We start from the raw sequence: 20,083 nt of genomic DNA, 5'->3' as shown, positions 1-20,083 counted from the left end.
GGGGAACAAGAGACACTAAGGCCTACTTGAGGGTGGATGGTGTGAGGAGAAAGAGGAACAGAAAATATAACTATTGAGTACTAGGCTTAATACCTGGATCTTGTAATAATCAGTACAACAAACCCCTGTGTACCACATTACATGTAGAACAAACCTGCACATGTACTCCTGAACCAAAAGGTTCTATCTAAAAATAAAAATAAAAAATTAACATATGAGCTTAAAATAGCCGATAAATTGTAAGAAAAAAGTTATGACGCCGGGCGCGGTGGCTCAAGCCTGTAATCCCAGCACTTTGGGAGGCGGAGACGGGCGGATCACGAGGTCAGGAGATCGAGACCATCCTGGCTAACACGGTGAAACTCCGTCTCTACTAAAAAAAAAAACTAGCCGGGCGAGGTGGCGGGCACTTGTGGTCCCAGCTGCTCGGGAGGCTGAGGCAGGAGAATGGTGTGAACCCAGGAGGCGGAGCTTGCAGTGAGCTGAGATCCGGCCACTGCACTCCAGCCTGGGTGACAGAGCAAGACTCCGTCTCAAAAAAAAAAAAAAAAAAAAGAAAAGAAAAAAGTTATGAATACTTACCTGAACATATATCAAGATACATAACAAAGTAATAATATAATGTATAACAACACAAAGATGTGAAATTGACATACAAAAAGTTAGAGGTCAAAATGCATTTACAGCTAATATGCCAATGTATTTCATATAACTGAGAAATGGGAAAAATACGAATTATTTAATTAATGATCTGAAACAATTCTTAACTACACAGAATGTAAAAGAGAACTGTATTTTTATGTGTAACAAAACCAATTACAAACTCAGTAAGTAGATTTGAAAAAAACTATTATTATGTGTTATCTATATAATAGACACACGGAATCCATATAATGGATACAATATACTGAATGAATAATATATTATATCTTAATATTATATATGCATTGTATATTGTACTGGCAATTCTTGGTCTAGAAGTTCAAAGGTGAGGGGGGCATGTATTGAAGATTTCATGTGTTATAAACTTCAATTCTATATATGATATCCAGACAATGGGATACTGCTATCGTCTAGCAAAGAGAAGGAAAACTTCACATGACCCAAAGGGTCAACAGGAATATACAGGTTCAAGGTCCTCAAACACATTATTCCAGCAGTCCGCATCCTATGTCTTGGCTTCACTGTAGATTTCCTGACAAAAAGTTGCTAAAAATTCAGCATAATTTATAATTCTGCTAAGCCAACAATTAGGTCTTGGCTATAATTTTCAACACAGTCTACCCACTTACTATGGGTCACAAGCGTCTTTTTAAAAGTTGTCACGGATATGTTCTGCTTTATATTGTGTCCTGAGTTATATGTGTCTGAATTCATTGAAATTTTCTACCTCCTGTTACTGAAGGCAACAAACACAGCTAACAGCTACATAATTCTTATAATTATTATTGCTTTCACACTTTTCAGCTGTTGATTTGGCACAAGGTAATTCATCCTCTTCCATCTGTTCCTCATGACAATTCACCAAAAATGAAAATTGCAGTAATTGTGATTGTACTGCATGCCAAGTGATACCACTACCTCATTTCTACCAGTAATGTGTTCTTTACAGCTATCTAGCCTAGGATTACTACAATGTAACACTCTGTTTTGAGTTCCCCAAGAAAGAGGCGCTGAAAAAAGAATTTGAATACAAATAATTTCTTTGAGAATCATACCAAAGTAACACCAGAGAGGCAGTGGATAAAATGGGGTAGGGAAAAGACAAAAGCCAATATGAATGCATTACCAAGTCACTTGCCACTGCAGAAAACTGTGCATACATGTAAAAATATAGCATAATATTTAAGAGCACTTTAGATACATATTTTAAAAAATATAAAATAATATTTTGTTATTTAATGATAGATACAAAATGTACAAAGAAATATAACCGATGCAAAGAACTGAAGTCACAGTTTTAAAGAGCAAATGAGCAGCCAGGGTATGAAAAATTATATTGTAATGTTTAATTTCTTCAGATGGCTACCAAATAGATTAGGATTTATCTCAAGTTATGTATAAAATTATATATGATACATTATTAAAATAATTCAAATAAAACCTTTGAGATGAAGGTAGAAAATTGAGCTTAATGCTTTTTAAAACAGATTCATTTGAAAGTAAATTAAATAAAAATAAAGACTTGAGCAAAAGCATTTCAGAAAATACAAATAAGAAAAATAAAGATTTTACAAAATTAATGCTGGCCAAAATGCCCAGAACAAGCACCTCAAAGAAACATCTTATATATTGTGAAACATAACAAAAACATGTAATTTTCACAAATTATTTTTCCATGAACGATATGAACTCTATTATTTCCTCATTTATTTTCTGTGTACTTGTATTATCAATTACTGAGAGAGGACCACCATAATCTCCAAGTGTAAATGGAAATCTGTCTATTTCTCCTTTAATTTTCATCAATTTGCTTTCTTTACTTTGATCCTCTTAGGTACATACATATTTGTGATTATTATGTCTTCTTGATGAATTAACACCTTTACTTATAAAATGACCTTTATTCTCATAATAATCATTTCTCTGAAGATCTACTTTATCTAATATTGATGCAGCCACTCCACTTTTGCTTTACTGTTAGCATCACAGGTATATTCTCATTTTATTTTTAACCTTTTTCTTTATCAGTTTCTTAAGATAGAGTTTAGTCTTGCTTTTTAAAAAAAATAATAATAATCCAATTTGACAATGTCTAACTATTGGTGAGGGTTGTGAGCACTTTACATTTAATGTGATTATCTACATGTTTGAGTTGGAATTTATCATTTTGCTATTTTTTTATTTTATTTATCTCATCTCTTTTTTGTTCTTTTTTTTTTCTTTCCTACCTTCATTTTTATTAGTTGAACACATTTTATGATCCTAGTTGATATTTTTATTAGCTTCTGAAATATTCTTTTTTTGGCCTAGTTTTTTGGGGGTTCTATGTAAGATTTGCAGTTAGTATAATTTTTAGCATAACAACTTTACAACAGTATACATCCTGTATTTCTTCCCGGATTTTGTGCTACTGTTGCCATACAGTTTACTTCTATGAATTATACCTTCAAAATACAATAAAAAACAGTAGTTACTATTTTGGTTCTAAGCCGTCTTTTAACCTTTAGTAATATTAAATAAAAATATGACCCAGCCATCCCACTACTGGGTATATACCCAAAGGATCATAAATTATGCTACTACAAAGACACATGCACACGTATGTTTATTGCGGCACTATTCACAATAGCAAAGACTTGGAATCAACCCAAATGTCCATCAGTGACAGACTGGATTAAGAAAATGTGGCACATATACACCATGGAATACTATGCAGCCATAAAAAAGGATGAGTTTGCGTCCTTTGTAGAGACATGGATGCAGCTGGAAACCATCATTCTTAGCAAATTATCACAAGAAGAGAAAACCAAACACCGCATGTTCTCACTCATAGGTGGGAACTGAACAATGAGCTCACTTGGACTTGGGAAGGGGAACATCACACACTGGGGCCTATCATGGGGAGGGGGGAGGGGGGAGGGATTGCATTGGGGAGTTATACCTGATATAAATGAATTGATGGGTGCTGACGAGTTGATGGGTGCAGCACACCAACATGGCACATGTATACATATGTAACCTGCACGTTATGCACATGTACCCTAGAACTTAAAGTATAATAAAAAAAAAAAAAAAGAACTGCAAAAATTTTAATGCCCTTTTTATTCATTGACTTATTTACAATTTTTGTCTTTCCATTCATTTATCTAGCTCCAAATTTTTACTAGAGATCATTTTTCTTCTGCCTTCAACATTTTTTCAAGAAGCGGTGGTCTATAGAAGATTAATTTTCTTGGTTCTTGTAGCAACAATAAAAAAATCAACCTTTATTTTTAAAATTATATTGGCTTGGTATTAAATTTGCTGGGAATATATGTATTAATTACGATAATTTTAATTTATTTTAGTACTTTTTAGGTGTAACTGCTGTTTTGTAGTTTGCATTGCTTTTAATGAGAAGTCTGTTTTCATTCTTTCCTTTTTTTCTTTGTTAGATGAAGTAGTTTTAAAATTTTCCTTCCATTTTTCAGATTTTCTCTTTATCACTGTTCAATATATCGATTATAATGTGATAGAGGCATTTTATTTTTCTTTTTACTTGGTTAATTGAGCTTCTTGGATATATTCGTATACGGAATTCACCAAATTTGAAAAATTTGTGTGCATTATTTATTGTAATTTTTTTTTTTTTTTCTGCTGATGCTCCTTCCTTTAGGATATTGAAATAGTATATGTTAGGATGCTGTTCATTTTGTGGAGAAGGGAGAAGTGATTATTTTTCTTTGTTTTCCATTTTGTAAAGTTTCTATTACTATATATTTAAATTCTTTTTTTCTATGCTGTGTCCAATCTATAAATACTATCCAATGTATTTTTAATTTTAGATATTGTGCATTTCATCTCTGGTAGTTCAATATAGGCTCATTTTTAGATATTTTATTTTAATCTTTATATGCTTACTTTTGTGTTCTTTTGGCCATACACTTTTTTTTTTTTTTTTAGGTCTACACTATGTCACTTATGTACATTTAAAATTTACTTACAGAAATACAGAGCAACTGCTAAATGGTGTAAAGATGTATCTTTTCAAAAGTCCCAGGCAGGAAGACTTAAAATATCAATAAACAAATATCAAAATTAATTAAAGAGTCTTGCAAGTTGTCCAACATAATATCAAATTACAAAATTCAGTAGCATTCTCTAATCCAGATACAACTAAAAAATGTTACAAAATGAGATGTTTAGAATTGCAACAAAAACTATCATCAAAGAGTTATCTTAAAGTTACTCAATAACCACAAGCTATTTATAACAACTGTTTTAGAGTACTTGTCTACTAATTCTATCATCTATGTCATTACTGTGAACTTATCTATTTAATAATATGCCATTTGTTGCTGTCACTTATATATTTATGTTTTGTCAAATGCTTCATAACTTTTTTTCTGATTTTACCTTGCTGGATACTGGGCTATTTAAAAAAAAAAAATATTTTAAATATTTGGACACTTTGATCTGGTAGAGAGATATTTGTAATTTCATCCACTAGAGCTTGCTTTTAAGTTTATTAGATCATATTCTAACATTTTATTTCAGAGTAAATTTTATTCCACCAAAGAGGTCATACACATCTAAAGACTGTTTTGATGTTTGGAGACCTTTAACCATGGTGAAAAAAACTACATACATATATATGATTTTTATATATGTACGTATATATGAAGTAACTATTATTGGACCACCTACAATTTCTAGTGGTTTTATGCCCTGTTTCAGTAGTTCCCTTAAACACATGTGCAGATCAGTATTCCAAAACAGACTTGAGGATACTTATTGGGTAATAAGTTCACTACCTGGGTGATGGAATTATTCATACATCAAGCCTTAGTGACACGCAATATACTCTGATAACAAACTTGCAATATACCCTTGGAAACTAAAATAAAAGCAGAAGATAAAAAATAAAATACAATGTTACTACTAAAGAAAGCTGGTCATTTAAAAATTTTTCATTATTCCTTTTATATTCATTAATTTGAATTAAGAGATTGCTTGTTGCTTGAACAGTTTATTTATACAGTATAAAATAAAATATTAATGAATTTTATTTTATACGTTATATTAAATCAGACTGATTATTTATTTTGCATCTCAAATTGTCTCAGATTTTGGAAACTTCTTCACAGTAGTTTCTGTATTCTTCTGACATGGCTCCATCATTTCTGAGCACTTTTGACTTTTTGGCATTACTAGATGGTTTAGACTCAACTTCTGTTTTCACTGCCTCAAACTTAACATTAACCACTTCTCCAGCGAATGATATTTTATTTTATTAGATAATGGCATATAAAACTCAAGATGTACATTTTAGGTAAATTCATTGTTACTGGGTTTCATGTGTTTTCAATGGACAAAGAGAGAATATGTATTTGCACATACTGACACACATGTACACATTTTCTATTCTCTATTTCTAAACCATTTTTAACAGTAAAAAACCTTTGCCACAATAACATAATATTTATCTATTTCATACGTCTTAATAAATACATGAAATTTGTTTCAGAATTACTCAGAGATTTGTAAAAAACTCAAATTTACTGCTTATGGGAAAATACTTGTCTGATAAATGAGACTCTTAACAGCATTGAAACAGTACTACTAGACTCATACTACATACTATACTAGTACATACTAGACTCATATTTATTTTGCACATACATTATTACAAAATTCCAAATAATAAATATTTTTTCTTCGGAAGAAGGAAGGAAGGAAGGAAGGAAGGAAGGAAGGAAGGAAGGAAGGAAGGAAGGAAGGAAGGAAGGAAGGGAGAGAGAGAAGGAAAGGAAGAAAGAAAGAAAGAAGGAAAGAAAGAAAGAAAGAGAGAGAGAGAGAGAAAGAAAGAAAGAAAGAAAGAAAGAAAGAAAGAAAGAAAGAAAGAAAGAAAGAAAGAGAAAGAAAGAAAGAAAGAAAGAAAGGAAGGAAGGAAGGAAGGAAGGAAGGGAAGAAGGAAGGAAGGAAGGAAGGAGAAAGAGAGAGAGAAAGAAAGAAAGAAAGAAAGAAAGAAAGAAAGAAAGAAAGAAAGAAAGAAAGAAAGAGAGAAAGAAAGGTCTCCGAAGGCCAATTCAAACTGTTCAGAAAAGGACTGAAGAACAAATGTATTTAAGGTACATAATCACTCATGAATACAAAGGCAAGTGTTCCTATATCAAATCATAAGCAAACTGTAATTAATGATGAGCAAGAAAATATGAAACATTAGTATCACATTGAAATTAACTCAAGATGGAGGGAGGGATAAATAGAAAATTTGTAAATGTCATAGATAATATTAGCAGGTTAAAAGAGAATGGAGAGAAAAAATATTAAAATATTATTAATTTTTGCATACTGACCCTTTATCATATATATGTTTTACAAATATTTACTTCCATTCTACAGATTGCCTTTTAAGTTTGCTAATTGTCTCTTTTGCTGGCCAGAACCTATTAAGATTGATATAATCCCACTTGTCTGTTTTTGCTTTTGGTGTTATATCCAAGAAATTATTACCAAGGTCAATGTCAAGAAGCATTTCCCTATGTTTTCTTCCAGGATTTTTGTGGTTTTAAGTGTTAGGTTGAATATTTGATTTGTCTCAGGGAATCAAAATGTCCACATTACCCAAAACAATCCAGATTAATGAATCCATATCAAAATCCCATTGGCATTTTTTAAAGAAATAGAAAAGACAAAACCAAAATGTATATGGAGCCATTAAAAAAAAAAAAATAGTCAAAGCAACTTTATGCAAGAAGAGCAAAGCTAGAGACATCACACTCCCTAGTTTCAAAATACACTACAAAGTGACAAGAATCCAAACAGTATTAAAACACACATATAGACCAAGGGAACAAAATGGAGAGCCTAAAAGAAACCCACCCATATATGGTCAGCTGGTCTTTCAACAAGATGTCAAGAATACACGATGAACAAAGAGTAGTCTCTTCAATAAATGATGTCGGGAACACTAAATATCCACAAGCAAAAGAAGGAAATTAGAGCCTTATCTTAAACCACACCTCTTCAAATTTGATGCAAACAATTCTTAAAACTTAGAAAGAGAACTTTTTGAATTAATACAAACGGTTATATATTTAACATAATATGTATGTTATTATTAACATATATTAATATATGTTAAATGGGAGGAAAAAAAGGTGTTTTCTTTAAAAGCAAACATATGAATGATCCAGAATGCCCACTTCTACTTAATACTAAATGTAAAGTTTCAGCTTACAAAATAAAATACATGTGAAATGCCTAAAAACTGAATAAAAGAAAAAAGACTGCTATAACTTTTACATGCTATTATGGTCTATATTGAAATTCACAGAAACCTATAGCCACTATTAAGTTATAGTCTACACTGAGAGAGACAATCTTTCAATTTACCTCAGCTATTAGTCTCAAAGGGTATTTATTGACTGAACCCAAATTGATAGCAAAGAGAAAGGGAGCCAGGTGATACACGGTTACACTCTTCTCCTGACTATGTTAAAGCCACCTTTGTCATTTCCCCAGCACCACAAACCATAGTTTTTTTCAAGCATTGCTATTCCCTCTCCTTTTAACCACCTTCATTTGAATTTTGCAGATTCAATGATATTCATACATTCTACTCTGAGCTACTACAAATGATGGGAATATTGACACTCCTCCATGTAGAAAGGGAGCCAGGTGATACAGTCAATAACAATAGCTTCCTAGGACTCTGAATAGCATTCATTCAGGAAGTGTACTGCACAGGGTTTACTTTGCAGGTCTTGATTTCTCAGCTTGTACATTCCCAAAAGAGGTTCATGTTCTTATATTCAAGACGGGCTCGTACCTGTCTCCTAAGAGCTGAGTTCCAATCTTTTGGAATACAGTGCCTAATAAGAGTGTTTTTGTATATCTGAGGTCTTGGTCCACAGTAGTTTAACCAGATAGTTTATGTTATCAATGTGATTTACCATGATCACCAGTTTTTGCTCTGAGGGTCTGGAGTCTGGGTAACTGAGGTTAGTTAAACAGGCTCTAGACATCTGTGTGATTGAGCCCTAACAATAACCCAAAACATCAAGGTTCAGGTAAGCTGGTTGATAAAACTACATCCTGTCACCACATATCCTTGCTAGGAATATTAAATAAATCCTGTGCAAATCTACTGGAAGAGGACCCCTGCAAGCTTGCAACTGATCTTTTCTGGGCTACCCTTCATAGGTCATTTCTCTCTCCTTTTTTAAATCTGTATTATTTTGTTATAATAAATCACAATCATGAGTCTAGCAGCTTCTGAGTCCTGTGAGTCCTTCTAGTGAATCATCAAGTCTCAGAGTAGATGCATAAGAACAATCAGTAAGACATTGTGAATAATTTGGTAAAACAAAATTTATATTATCATTGCAATAGAAATTTCTTTGTAAAATATTTTTTCCTTAATCTTGAATGTACAAGTATAGTTAAAATTCCAAAATACCACATGAAAAATAATTTACTGGAATTTATTTCTCATATTTAAATGTGACTTTAAAATACACTATTAAAGATATTGAAGATTATATTAAAAATATGTAACTAAAATCCAGCCATATGGATCAGAGCTCTAAGTTTCTATTCTTGTAGGCATTTGTCTTTCTCTTTGTTTTAATGAGGATATACCAATGGTAATAGCTCCATCTGCAGTTGGCCACTATATATTTTTTTCTCCTGCAATTTTTGACGTAGTTGGAGTGAGTCCATATGCAACAGGGTCTTTAAGCAATTTCCCTCTTCCCAGATTTGCCATACAGTATCTTTATTCTCTATAACTCTCCATTTCTACCTCTTCCTGGTTACACTCTTATTCTGACTATGTTAAAACTACCTTTGTAATTTCTCCAGCACCACAAGCCATAGTTTTTATCAAGCATTACTATTCCCTCTCCTTTTAACCACCTTCATTTGAATTTTGCAGAATCAGTGATATTTACACATTCTACTCTGAGCTACTATAAATCAATGTGAATATTAATATTCCTCCAAGTAGAAAAGGGTTATAAACAGGGAATTATAAAATAGGCCTCTAACAAAACCCCAAGGAATGCAAATTAAAATGAGACACATATTTTCAACAGTCAAACTGGTCACAAAATAAAAACTATTTATTATAGCCAAGTTGCCAAGGATGTATGAAAATTATATATGTTTTATTATGTTAGTGAAGTGGTATACAGACCCTAAAGATGAAACTGTGAATGCAATTCTACTGCTGGAGGAAGTCCTAATTTACCAAGTCTCCAGCACACCCACATTCACACAACACGCAATTACACTATATATCAATTATACATATATTATATATATGCATACATGTAAGAATTATTACACTGTGGTGTGTGCTAAAGAATACATGACTAAGTGGCAGAGTTAACAATATTATTTACATGTCATTAATAACTTGAATCTGATTTCTGTGATATGATGTCCCAGCTCTCTAGATACGGAACCATTGACATAACCTTTCTATTGCTCTCTTTCTTAAACTATGACACTACTTTCTCATCTGAAAAAGAGAATCAGTGATACTTGTCTCAATATCAAATGCTCTATTTTTCACTTCCTATTGGCGTCTTTTCTTTGGAAAAGCAGAGAGCTAGGACTTGAGTGAATCCTAGAATCACAAAGATACCTATACAATTTTAGGGAAATTAGTTATGTGGACTTTGGAGGTAAATAGATCTATTTCCCATTATTTTTTCAAAATGACGTTTGTCAATGAGAGACTTACTTAATTTTTCTCTGTTTTTATTTTATTGTAATATTTTATAAATATATTGTGAAAATTAGTAATAATAATCCAAATGTTTAGAAAAATGCTTCAGTGGAGAGTTTAGTCATCATAAATGTTAATACTAAACTGAAGATTATAGCACCAACAAGTAGACTGTCCACAGATTTACTGCCTAATCATCAATATTGAGAAATAGTTTAGTTATCTTTCCAAGGTGTATAACAGAATATACCAAAATATAACAGAATGAAGAAAACTGTTTGAGATGAGGGGCCATAACTTCAATATAGTCAGATATTTGTGTATCTAAACCAGCCAAGCAAGGAGAGGGGTGTGTACATGGGCATTGCTGGATGTGTCCACTAATTATCCCTGCTAACAACCTGAAAATGAGAACAACTGTAGCCACTACATCAGGATATTTTGGGAATTTTAAGACTACTGACATACTACTAGGTTCCACTGATGTTGGGATATCAATTTTAATGAAGTCACAACTGAGCTAAAAACAAAGATTGTTTGAATTCAATTTCTATTTTAACACAAGGCTACCACTTCACACTACCTTTAGTTGGCACTTTTGTCAAGAAAAGACAGAAAACATCTGGAAACATGGATTCCAAAATAATGTCATTAAAAGGATAATAAAAGCACCACAATTTGTATGAAGCCAATAAATACCATATTATAGTTATTAGTTTTTATTTATTCCTAAAATTGTTCACTTATATGATGTATATTTTTATCTGCATTTTTGAGATTCACAAAAATGAAAGATCTATTCCTATATGTTTATTTGCAACAACAAAATGGCCTATGAATTCAAAGATAATTACTTTAAAATAAATTTTTAAAAGGTTCAAGTTGATTTGCTATAAATATAAAAGAAATTACAAAATAATTTGATTTGCTACCATGAAGGAAGAGGGAAGGCATAACATGTAATGTTACAAAGCTCAAAAGAACTAGGTTTGGGGGTTAATAAGAGGCCTGTATTAAAGATAAGGTAATTTTTTTTTCCACAACTAGGGAAATTCTTTTTTAGTTTACGTACAGCACATTTCAGAGTCGAAGCTGAGTTGCTGATGATGCCAGTACACCTACATTATGATTTCTTTGAAACCTCCAGTGGCTTTATCATTTAGGCCAAAAGAGCACACTCTCACTGACAACAATTTCTATTTATGACAAGCTAAAAACAGGCAGGTGGCAAACTTCTTAAGCATGACAACAGTAAATATGGAAATCAGCCTTAGTGAATATATTTTTAAAAAGAATTAACTGGCCGGGTGTGGTGACTCATGCCTGTAATTCCAGCACTTTTGGAGGTAGAGGCAGGCAGATCACGAGGTCAGGAGTTGGAGACTAGCCTGGCCAACATAGTGAAACCCCATCCCTACTAAAAATACAACAATTAGCCAGACATGGTGGTGGGAGCCTGTAATCCCAGCTACTAAGGAGGCTGAGGCAGGAAAATCGCTTGAACCCACGAGGCAGGGGTTGCAGTGAGCCGAGATTGTGCCATTGCACTCCAGCCCAAGCAACAGTGTAAGACTCGGTCAAAAAAAAAAAAGTAACTATATTTAAGACAACTTTTTATTTTTAATCAAGGAATACGTTATGCACTAGAGATTCTTGATGGCTTACAAACCGGACATGAGTGACAATTTAATCTTGATGTTAAAGTCAAAATGATAAGAGGATGTAGTAAAAAGTTCACCAAAGAAAACTAAAAGAGAGTAAAAATGAAGAACTAGAACTGAGAAGTGGGAGTTATTCAGCCTAAGTATCTGAAAAGGTCTGGGTAGTGGCCTTGTTAGAAAGGAATCCCAGAGAATGATTGATATATTAGTTATACACATAACATATTTGATGAAACAAATCACACTGTACACTTCATGTACTTTTTATCACATAATAACTATACCTTAATAAAAACAATACAGATCAACAAAATGGTTACAATGAAAATAAATAAAAAAAAGAACAATACCAAGTGTTGATGACAGTGGAGAACAGCTGGAACCCTAGTATATGGCTAGTAGGTTTACTAGTGTGTACAACCGTTTGGGAAACTAAATTTTAATGGTATCTATGACTTGTCAATTCCACTCTCACGAATATATCTAACAGTATAGCATACATGTATTCACCAATATTAGGTCCAAGAATGTTCAAAGCAGTGTTCACCATAAAGTGGCAAAACCAAAATAGCCTAAATGTCCATCAGCAGTAGAATGGATAAATAAAATGCAATACATTAATTCAATATAGACTCCATATAGCTATAAGAATGAACACAACATATCTATATGCAACAACTTATATGCATTTCAAAAACATAATATTAATCAAAATAAGAAAAAATACAAAGGAGTACATAATGTGTGATTCATCTATATAACGTTTAAAGTCAAGGAAAATTGATATATGGTATTAGAAGCCAAGAAAGTGTTTACCCTTAGATAGGAGTTGTAGAGACTCATAAGCAGAAGAAGGAGGAGTTAAGGATTGCATTCATGTTTTGTTTAATTAATTTGAATGCTGGTTGCAAGGGTGGGGTTATTTCGTGAAACTTCAATGAGCTATAAAGTTTAGGATAAATGTTTTACAGAAAGATTACACAAAATTTTAAAAACCCGGCCGCGTGCAGTGGCTCACGCCTGTAATCTCAGCACTTTGGGAGGCCGAGGCGGGCAGATCACGAGTTCAGGAGATCCAGACCATCCTGTCTAACACGGTGAAACCCCGTCTCTACTAAAAGTACAAAAAATTAGCCATGCGCGGTGGCGGGCGCCTGTAGTCCCAGCTACTAGGAAGGCTGAGGCAGGAGAATGGCGTGAACCCGGGAACCGGCGCTTGCAGTGAGCCAAGATCTCACCACTGCACTACAGCCTGGGCGACAGAGCGAGACTCCATCTCAAAAAACAAACAAAACAAAACAACGACAACAACCCACAACACTGATCACAGGAAAGCTACATATAAGAAATAATTGGAAGCCTTATGTGAGGAAAGATTAACAGAAAGCTCCAAGTTTTCCACAGAAAGAGTGGGAAGCAGGGTATGAGAATTAGAGTTGGGATAGGAAATGAAGACAACCAATAAATAAAACACTGTGCCCAGAAAAGAAACTATAGTTGAAATACAAATAATACATTACTGTGATTAATCTAGTTCAGTTCCAGACAAGTTGGATAGAGGGGGAAGGTTAAGAGGCTATTTTTTCTTAAGTTAATTGGGGTTTATTCCAAAAATAAAAAGTTGATTTAACAACTGATAATCACTTTATATATTTTACCATATTGGCAGAACAAAGAGAAGAAAAATATAATAATTTCAACAGACACAGAAAAACATTTGATAAAATTCGTCATCCTTTTACGATGATAATTTGAACTAAAAAGAAAAAGGGAGATTCCTCAATCTAATAAGAGGTATCTAAAATTAGCCTAGAGCAAACACCGCACTTAATGGTAAACAATGAATGATTTTCCATTGACATCTAGAAGGAGACAAAAGGCCCATTACCCTCATTTTTATCTTATATTGTGCGGGAGTGTCTCATTAACTGTTAGATTTGTTTTCTTCATGGGCTGGGATAAGGTAACATTAGATCTAACAATCCATCTGAAATTTATCAGCAGGAAATGCTTGAGGGGATGGATACTCCAGACTTCAGGATGTGCTTATTTTACATTGCATGCCTATACCAAAACATCACATGTACCCCCTAAATATACACTACTATGTACCCACAAAAAAGTTTAAAAATAAAAATAAATTTAAAAAGAGGAGTAAAGATTAAAGTTCAGATTTAAATTACATATTAAAAGTCAAAAAATAAAAAAGAATAAATAAAATATATCAGCAGGGAAGGAGGGCCCAACATGGTACTGACAGTGAAAACGAAATTATACCAGCCAAGTGTCATATAGCTTATTACTGGGCTTTCTGCTCTCCCGATCTACAGTGCGCTGGGATGGATGGAGACAGACTGGAAACCCAAAAGACTCATGCAAAATGGAGTCATCCAGTTTCCAGTTGCCTTACCTGTCTAACCATTTTCACTACAGTGTTCAAGGGTTTAACCTTTCTATTGCTGCAGCAAAGGCTAGTCTCAAATTCTACAGTGAGAACTATCTATGTGCTGTACAGCAGATCTCTTAGAAGTTGAGGAAGAAATAAGGTTCAGAGGCTGGGCGTGTTGGCTCAAGCATGTAATCCAGCAATTTGTGAGGCCAAAGCGGGTGGATCACTTGAGGTCAGGAATTTGAGACTAGCCTGGCCAACACAGTGAAACCTCGTCTCTCCTAAAAATACAAAAATTAGCTTGTTCTGGTGGCATGCCTGTAATCCCAACTACATTGGAGGCTGAGGCAGGAGAATCACTTGAACCTGGGAAGCGGAAGTTGCAGTGAGCCAAGATTTGCCATTGCCCTCCAGCCTGGGCAACAGAGTGAGAGTCCATCTCAAAAAAAAAAAAGTTTAAAAATAAAAAGAGAGAGAGAGAGAAATAAGGTTCAGTTAAATTTGATGGTGCCATGCGGAACACTTGCCCTGTCCAAAATTTATTAATAGATTCACTTCTGGATATGAGTAGCAATGATTTTCATAATTCCTGATATCCCTGTTCCCTTAGCTATTAAAGGTATTTTTAAAATGTTAATTGTTTTACTCATTTCATCTGTCACAGTTAAGACTTCCTCACTGATATAGAAAACAAGTGTCTTAACTGGTGCAATCAAATGTATCCTTGTACTTATTCCGATGTCCTTCAAGACAGCTGGAGTTTTTCTTTGTCACAATTTAACATGTCATTTCTCTAGTCTATTTTTCCTACACAGAACTGAAGAACAACTACTGTAATGGAAACTCCACAAAATTTGACATGTTGATAGCTTTCCTGTGGTCAAACAGAATTATGTAAAATTGTGTATCTACCCTCTTTCAATATCAGTTTACAGTTAGCAGGTGTTCTTAATGCTTTGAGAATGTGATGGCAAACAAAACACAAAATGTGGTTTTACTAGTTCTTCACAGTATACTTTAATTTGAAATAAAATATTCAAGGCAGTTATTTGTTGTTCAGATATGTTTAGTAACATAAGAAGCATAAAGGATTTAAGTAAATAGGATATTTAATTTCTGAAATGATAGAATTTCTGAACCTAGATTATTATTCTATAAAGGTGAGAAGTTGGGAACTTGCTGTTTTACAAAGTCTTTTTCACATTTATCTAATTTTTTATGGCTTCCTTTGAGAAGGAAGGTTTAGTACATACCAGAAACCATTTATTTTTTGCAGATTTTTTTGGCTACTTTCCATTTACAGAGCCCCATGGTAATGTAACTAGGGTTTTATCATTGCAGGCTTCCTAAGTAGTTTGGTGTAAATAATATTTAATATAATATAATTCTTTATAATTGATATGGAATAGTCACACATGATGCCATATGATCCTCCTAATGAGTATACTGAAATTTTTAACCCTATTTTAAAGAAGAGAAAGCACTGTGACTCAAAAATTTCAGCTACTTGTCTAAGATCACAGTTAGCAAGTGGAATCAGAACCTGAAGCCACATGCATTTTTCAGGACCTTTCACCTTCTTACTTTTTGTATGTCCCTTATTTAAGGTGTATATATTGTTAACTCATTCAGTAACTATAATAATCACTATCCAATACTTACCTGGCTAGTGACAATTATCATAGAACACATTTCAAATATCTTGAAACATATTCATGTGAATCATATACCTAAATTAAAAGAAAAATGTGGTTTGAAGGCATATAAAATTTGAAAGCCAGAAAAAAAAAGGGGGGGAAATCTGGTTAAATTATGCCTTAAAGGAACTTTAAAAACACAGAATTATAAAATTTTAATTACCTCATCTTCAAAAATAAACTGAAATTTTATTTACCTTGCATATGTTTTTTATGTGGTATATTTAATATCTTTCCTCTAGACAAATTCTATGAAAAAGTTGAAAAGTTTTTGATAAAAAATTATTGCAAGAGTTTTGCAATATCAAGAGGGGAAAAAAGATACACACAAATACCACTTGTGAAAGATGAGAGTAAGGTCAAGTGAGTTGATGAGCATTCTTGTGTGTATGGCTTGCCACAGGTCTTTGTACTTGTTCTTACCTACTCCTAAAAGGCTTTCTTCACTTCTCTCAGGTCTTTGGCCTGATGTCATTCTTTCATTTGGTATTTTATCTGCCTGCTCTATTTAAATATGCAACTTCACTCTAAGAACTATCTGTTCTTCTTACTTTATTACATAGCATATATGACAGGCTAACAGCCACATATTTGATATATTTATTTTATTTATGGGTTGTCTCCTCTCATTAGAATGTAAGTTCCATGAGATAGAGTAGATAATTTGATCTGTTTTGCTTATTGTTGTATTCCTACCACTTAACCAAGTTGTGGGAACTAGGTTGGCATTCAGCAAATACTTTTTTTACACAAAGAAAACGAGAGAGAATGAACTAAGAAAAGTAAAAATGGAAGGCAGGAAGGCAGGCAGGAAGGAAGGAAGGAATGAAGAAAGGAACGAAGGAAGGAAAGAAGGAAAAAAGGAAGGACCAAGGGGAGTGAAGGAGAAAGAAAGGAAAGTCAAAAGGTATGTAAAAAGTCTTTCACATTACCTCTGTAAGAAAGTACCAGTGGTAGCATCATCTTTTAATTCCTGCTATTAATTAGTGTCCCAAGTACTAAGAGATCTGGAGGCAAAACCATTCAAGAGAGAAGGAAATAAAAATATAAAGGGAGGCTCATAAAAGTCAGGGAAAATAAGTAATATAAACAACCAATCAGGACTGGCCTTGATGGTTAATATCATTGTGCTTGATTCTCATAAAGAATGCTTCATGAAAGGAAATGTGAGGCTGGCCACAGGATAGAGAGAAGTTAATTTGAGAGATGGTGCCCAAGTACCCAGAGAAGTGTAAAGACAGATAGTGAGAACTAGAGTAGAGTGTAAACTCTGGTTTTCTATTGCCTGATTCTATGCTTTTCAAAGCTTTCTGTAGACAAAGAAAATAATGAAGGACAAAGTCATGCATCACCTCGAAAATATTTGCCAGGGTATTTTTGAGTAGTTTTATCATGTATCCTACTACAGGCACTTTCATTTATATTTTGAAATTGATTTATACATTGAAAGGCTATTACCTAAATAGACACAAAGTTGTTTGCATTAAAAGATAATAGCATACATATTAAATCCACCACTTCATTTTTAAGGATTTGTTCAAAGAGAATAATCAGGGAGTTGTTTGTACAGAGATATTAGAAGTCCATTATCTTAAGCTCAGCATATGCAGTGGAATGGAAATCTTTTGCCGTACAACAATAAGCACAAATAAGGGATGTGGAGTCATTAAAAAGAGAAAATTTTAGACTTACCTAAAATTTTGCTATAGTATGAATTCCATTCTCCCCAGTAGGACTGAAATATATAGTCTTGCAGTAAATAAGATATGATATTTTTAATCCTTTCACCAAAAGTCATCTGGTCAGTGAGCTCTGACAAGGCTGCCGGTACATAGGAGACAGGTGCTGGGATTTTCCCACAGTGTCTCTCCACTGTTGATGCTGGAGAGAACCTCAATGTGTACACAAATGGAATTCCTAATTTCAGAGCAATGAGATCACCACAGACTGTTACTGGGTCTGCTACTAACACATCAAAACCACCTTTCTGAAGTCTGGCCATTAACTTGGGGTTGTTTAGTACACCGTCACAGATTTGTATATTAATTTGAAAGAAAGTGTCTAGAAGGTTTCCTAGTTCTTTGTAGAAAGTCCATATTGTGAGAGGAGTTGGTCTCTGGTCAATCCACAGCATTATCATATGCTCAATTAAGGAATCTATATCGCTCTTCTTGTAGGAAACAGGTATCACTTCAAAATTCACAGGAGAATCAGGATTGGAGTTGATGAATAGAGTTGCTGATGAAGCCAGTACCGTCACATTGTGATTTCTTTGAATCAACTCTTCTAGAATAATCTTAATATTTAACCAATGGCTACCATCTGTAGGCCAAATTAACACATTCCCACTTAGAACAATTTCAGTCAGAGTCAAGTTAAAAACCAGCATCTGGACAAACTTCTTAGTCATGGTGAAATCCATTATGGAAACCATCCTACTGTAGGTCCTTCAAGATGTAAAAAAACAAAACAAACAAAAAAACTTCAAAGTACATTTAGGTCAATTTTTAAATAAAATAATATTTAATGCGATGGTTACATTCAGTAATGGGTCAACTGATCTTTAGATTAAAATATATTATAATTCAAATTCCTATATGCACTAATATAATTATTTCAATAACAGAAATAAAATCTGTTTTTTTTTAAAGAAAAGGAAGCAGGGGTGTTATAAACCTACAATCTGTATATTCTGGGATAATAACTATGATTTATAAAATACATCTTTAATATAATACATTTTTCGCAAAATTGATTAAACAACTTTCTCTCAGAGGAAGTTTGCTCATACATTTCAAGGTGTTTTAGATTATATGGATTACAGAGTAAAATACTATGCATTTGATATAGAATAGCTTTCTTCTCCATAAAGCCAACTGATCATTGTCTCCTATGCCTTTGTCACAGGGAATTTTTCAGTTTCTTCCATATGACACAAATGAAGAAGGTATGGCCTGGTACTCCAAAGAAGCACAGACTTTGTTATTTAGAGAAGTTAGGTAGACACTGGAGTTCAACAGACTCAGATTCAAATATTGTCCTTTTATAAGATTTCTGACCTCAGGGAATTATCGAGACCCTCCCATTCTAAGTTTTCTCAAAGAAAAATGAGAGGTAATGACATTAATCTGTTGTATTACTTTGTGGATTAACAATAGTATCTGTAAAGCTACTTTTCCGTCTTCTTGGTACAGAGCAAGGGTTTAGTAATGTTAGAGGTTTAATAAATTTGTCTAAAGATTGATTAGGAAATCCATGGGCCACCTACAGAATGACTGGCTAGACTTGCATATAGCAATATCAGATATGAATATAGTGTTGTAATTCTTAGTGAATTCCAAACTGAACAGTAGCAATTACATAAGAACACTTTTTTGAAATTGTTAAAGGCCACCATTAAAAAGAGAAATAAGAACAAATAAAGTGATTAAAAGGATAAAAATCAAAAATTAAGATTAGAAAATAAGTGATGTATTTTAAATTTATACTCAGTTGCCCTTAAATTTTGTAATTTTAGGCCCTTGAATAACAAAAGAACCAGGAAGGCAGAGAACAGGAAAGACGAGAGAGAAGTCATGGTTTTAGAATTTTTGCATTTATGTCCTTTCAAGAGTAAACCTCAATTTGAGTATAGTGACAGTGCCTTAAAAAATAATTAGATTTTGAAACAAGGCAGCCAGAGAAGAGTGTAAATAATCTTAATGATCTTCAAAATAAGCCCAGGAAAAGGGGATTAAAAATCTTCATAAAGAAATCTGCTGCTGTCAAACTTTCAATAAAAAGTAAAGAAAACACAACATTATAGAAAACATGAAAATTTTTCTACCTAGAAAATACTTAGATTTGTTCAAATATTGAGTTACATGTAAGGAAAATAGTATAATTAATTAGGGATTACTCACAAATGTAGCTACAACAGCACATAAAAGCTTATCAAAATATGCTTCAAAATCTC

The 20,083-nt window shown here is 33.2% G+C and overlaps 1 protein-coding gene across 1 annotated transcript in view; it reads right to left on the bottom strand.

Moving 5' to 3' along the window:
• LOC111529615 (UDP-glucuronosyltransferase 2A1) overlaps positions 1–20,083 on the bottom strand; it is a 63,860-nt gene that overhangs the window by 29,544 nt on the left and 14,233 nt on the right. Inside the window, exon 3 of the mRNA XM_031935293.1 lies at positions 17,821–18,450. Coding sequence (XP_031791153.1) covers positions 17,821–18,450 — 630 coding nt within the window. The remainder of the gene's footprint in view (positions 1–17,820; positions 18,451–20,083) is intronic.

This window comes from Piliocolobus tephrosceles, chromosome 3 (assembly GCF_002776525.5).
Source record: "Piliocolobus tephrosceles isolate RC106 chromosome 3, ASM277652v3, whole genome shotgun sequence".
Classification (NCBI taxonomy): domain Eukaryota; kingdom Metazoa; phylum Chordata; class Mammalia; order Primates; family Cercopithecidae; genus Piliocolobus; species Piliocolobus tephrosceles.
The sequence above is the reverse complement of the archived record's forward strand: the minus strand, read 5'-3'. Positions and strand labels throughout refer to the sequence as shown.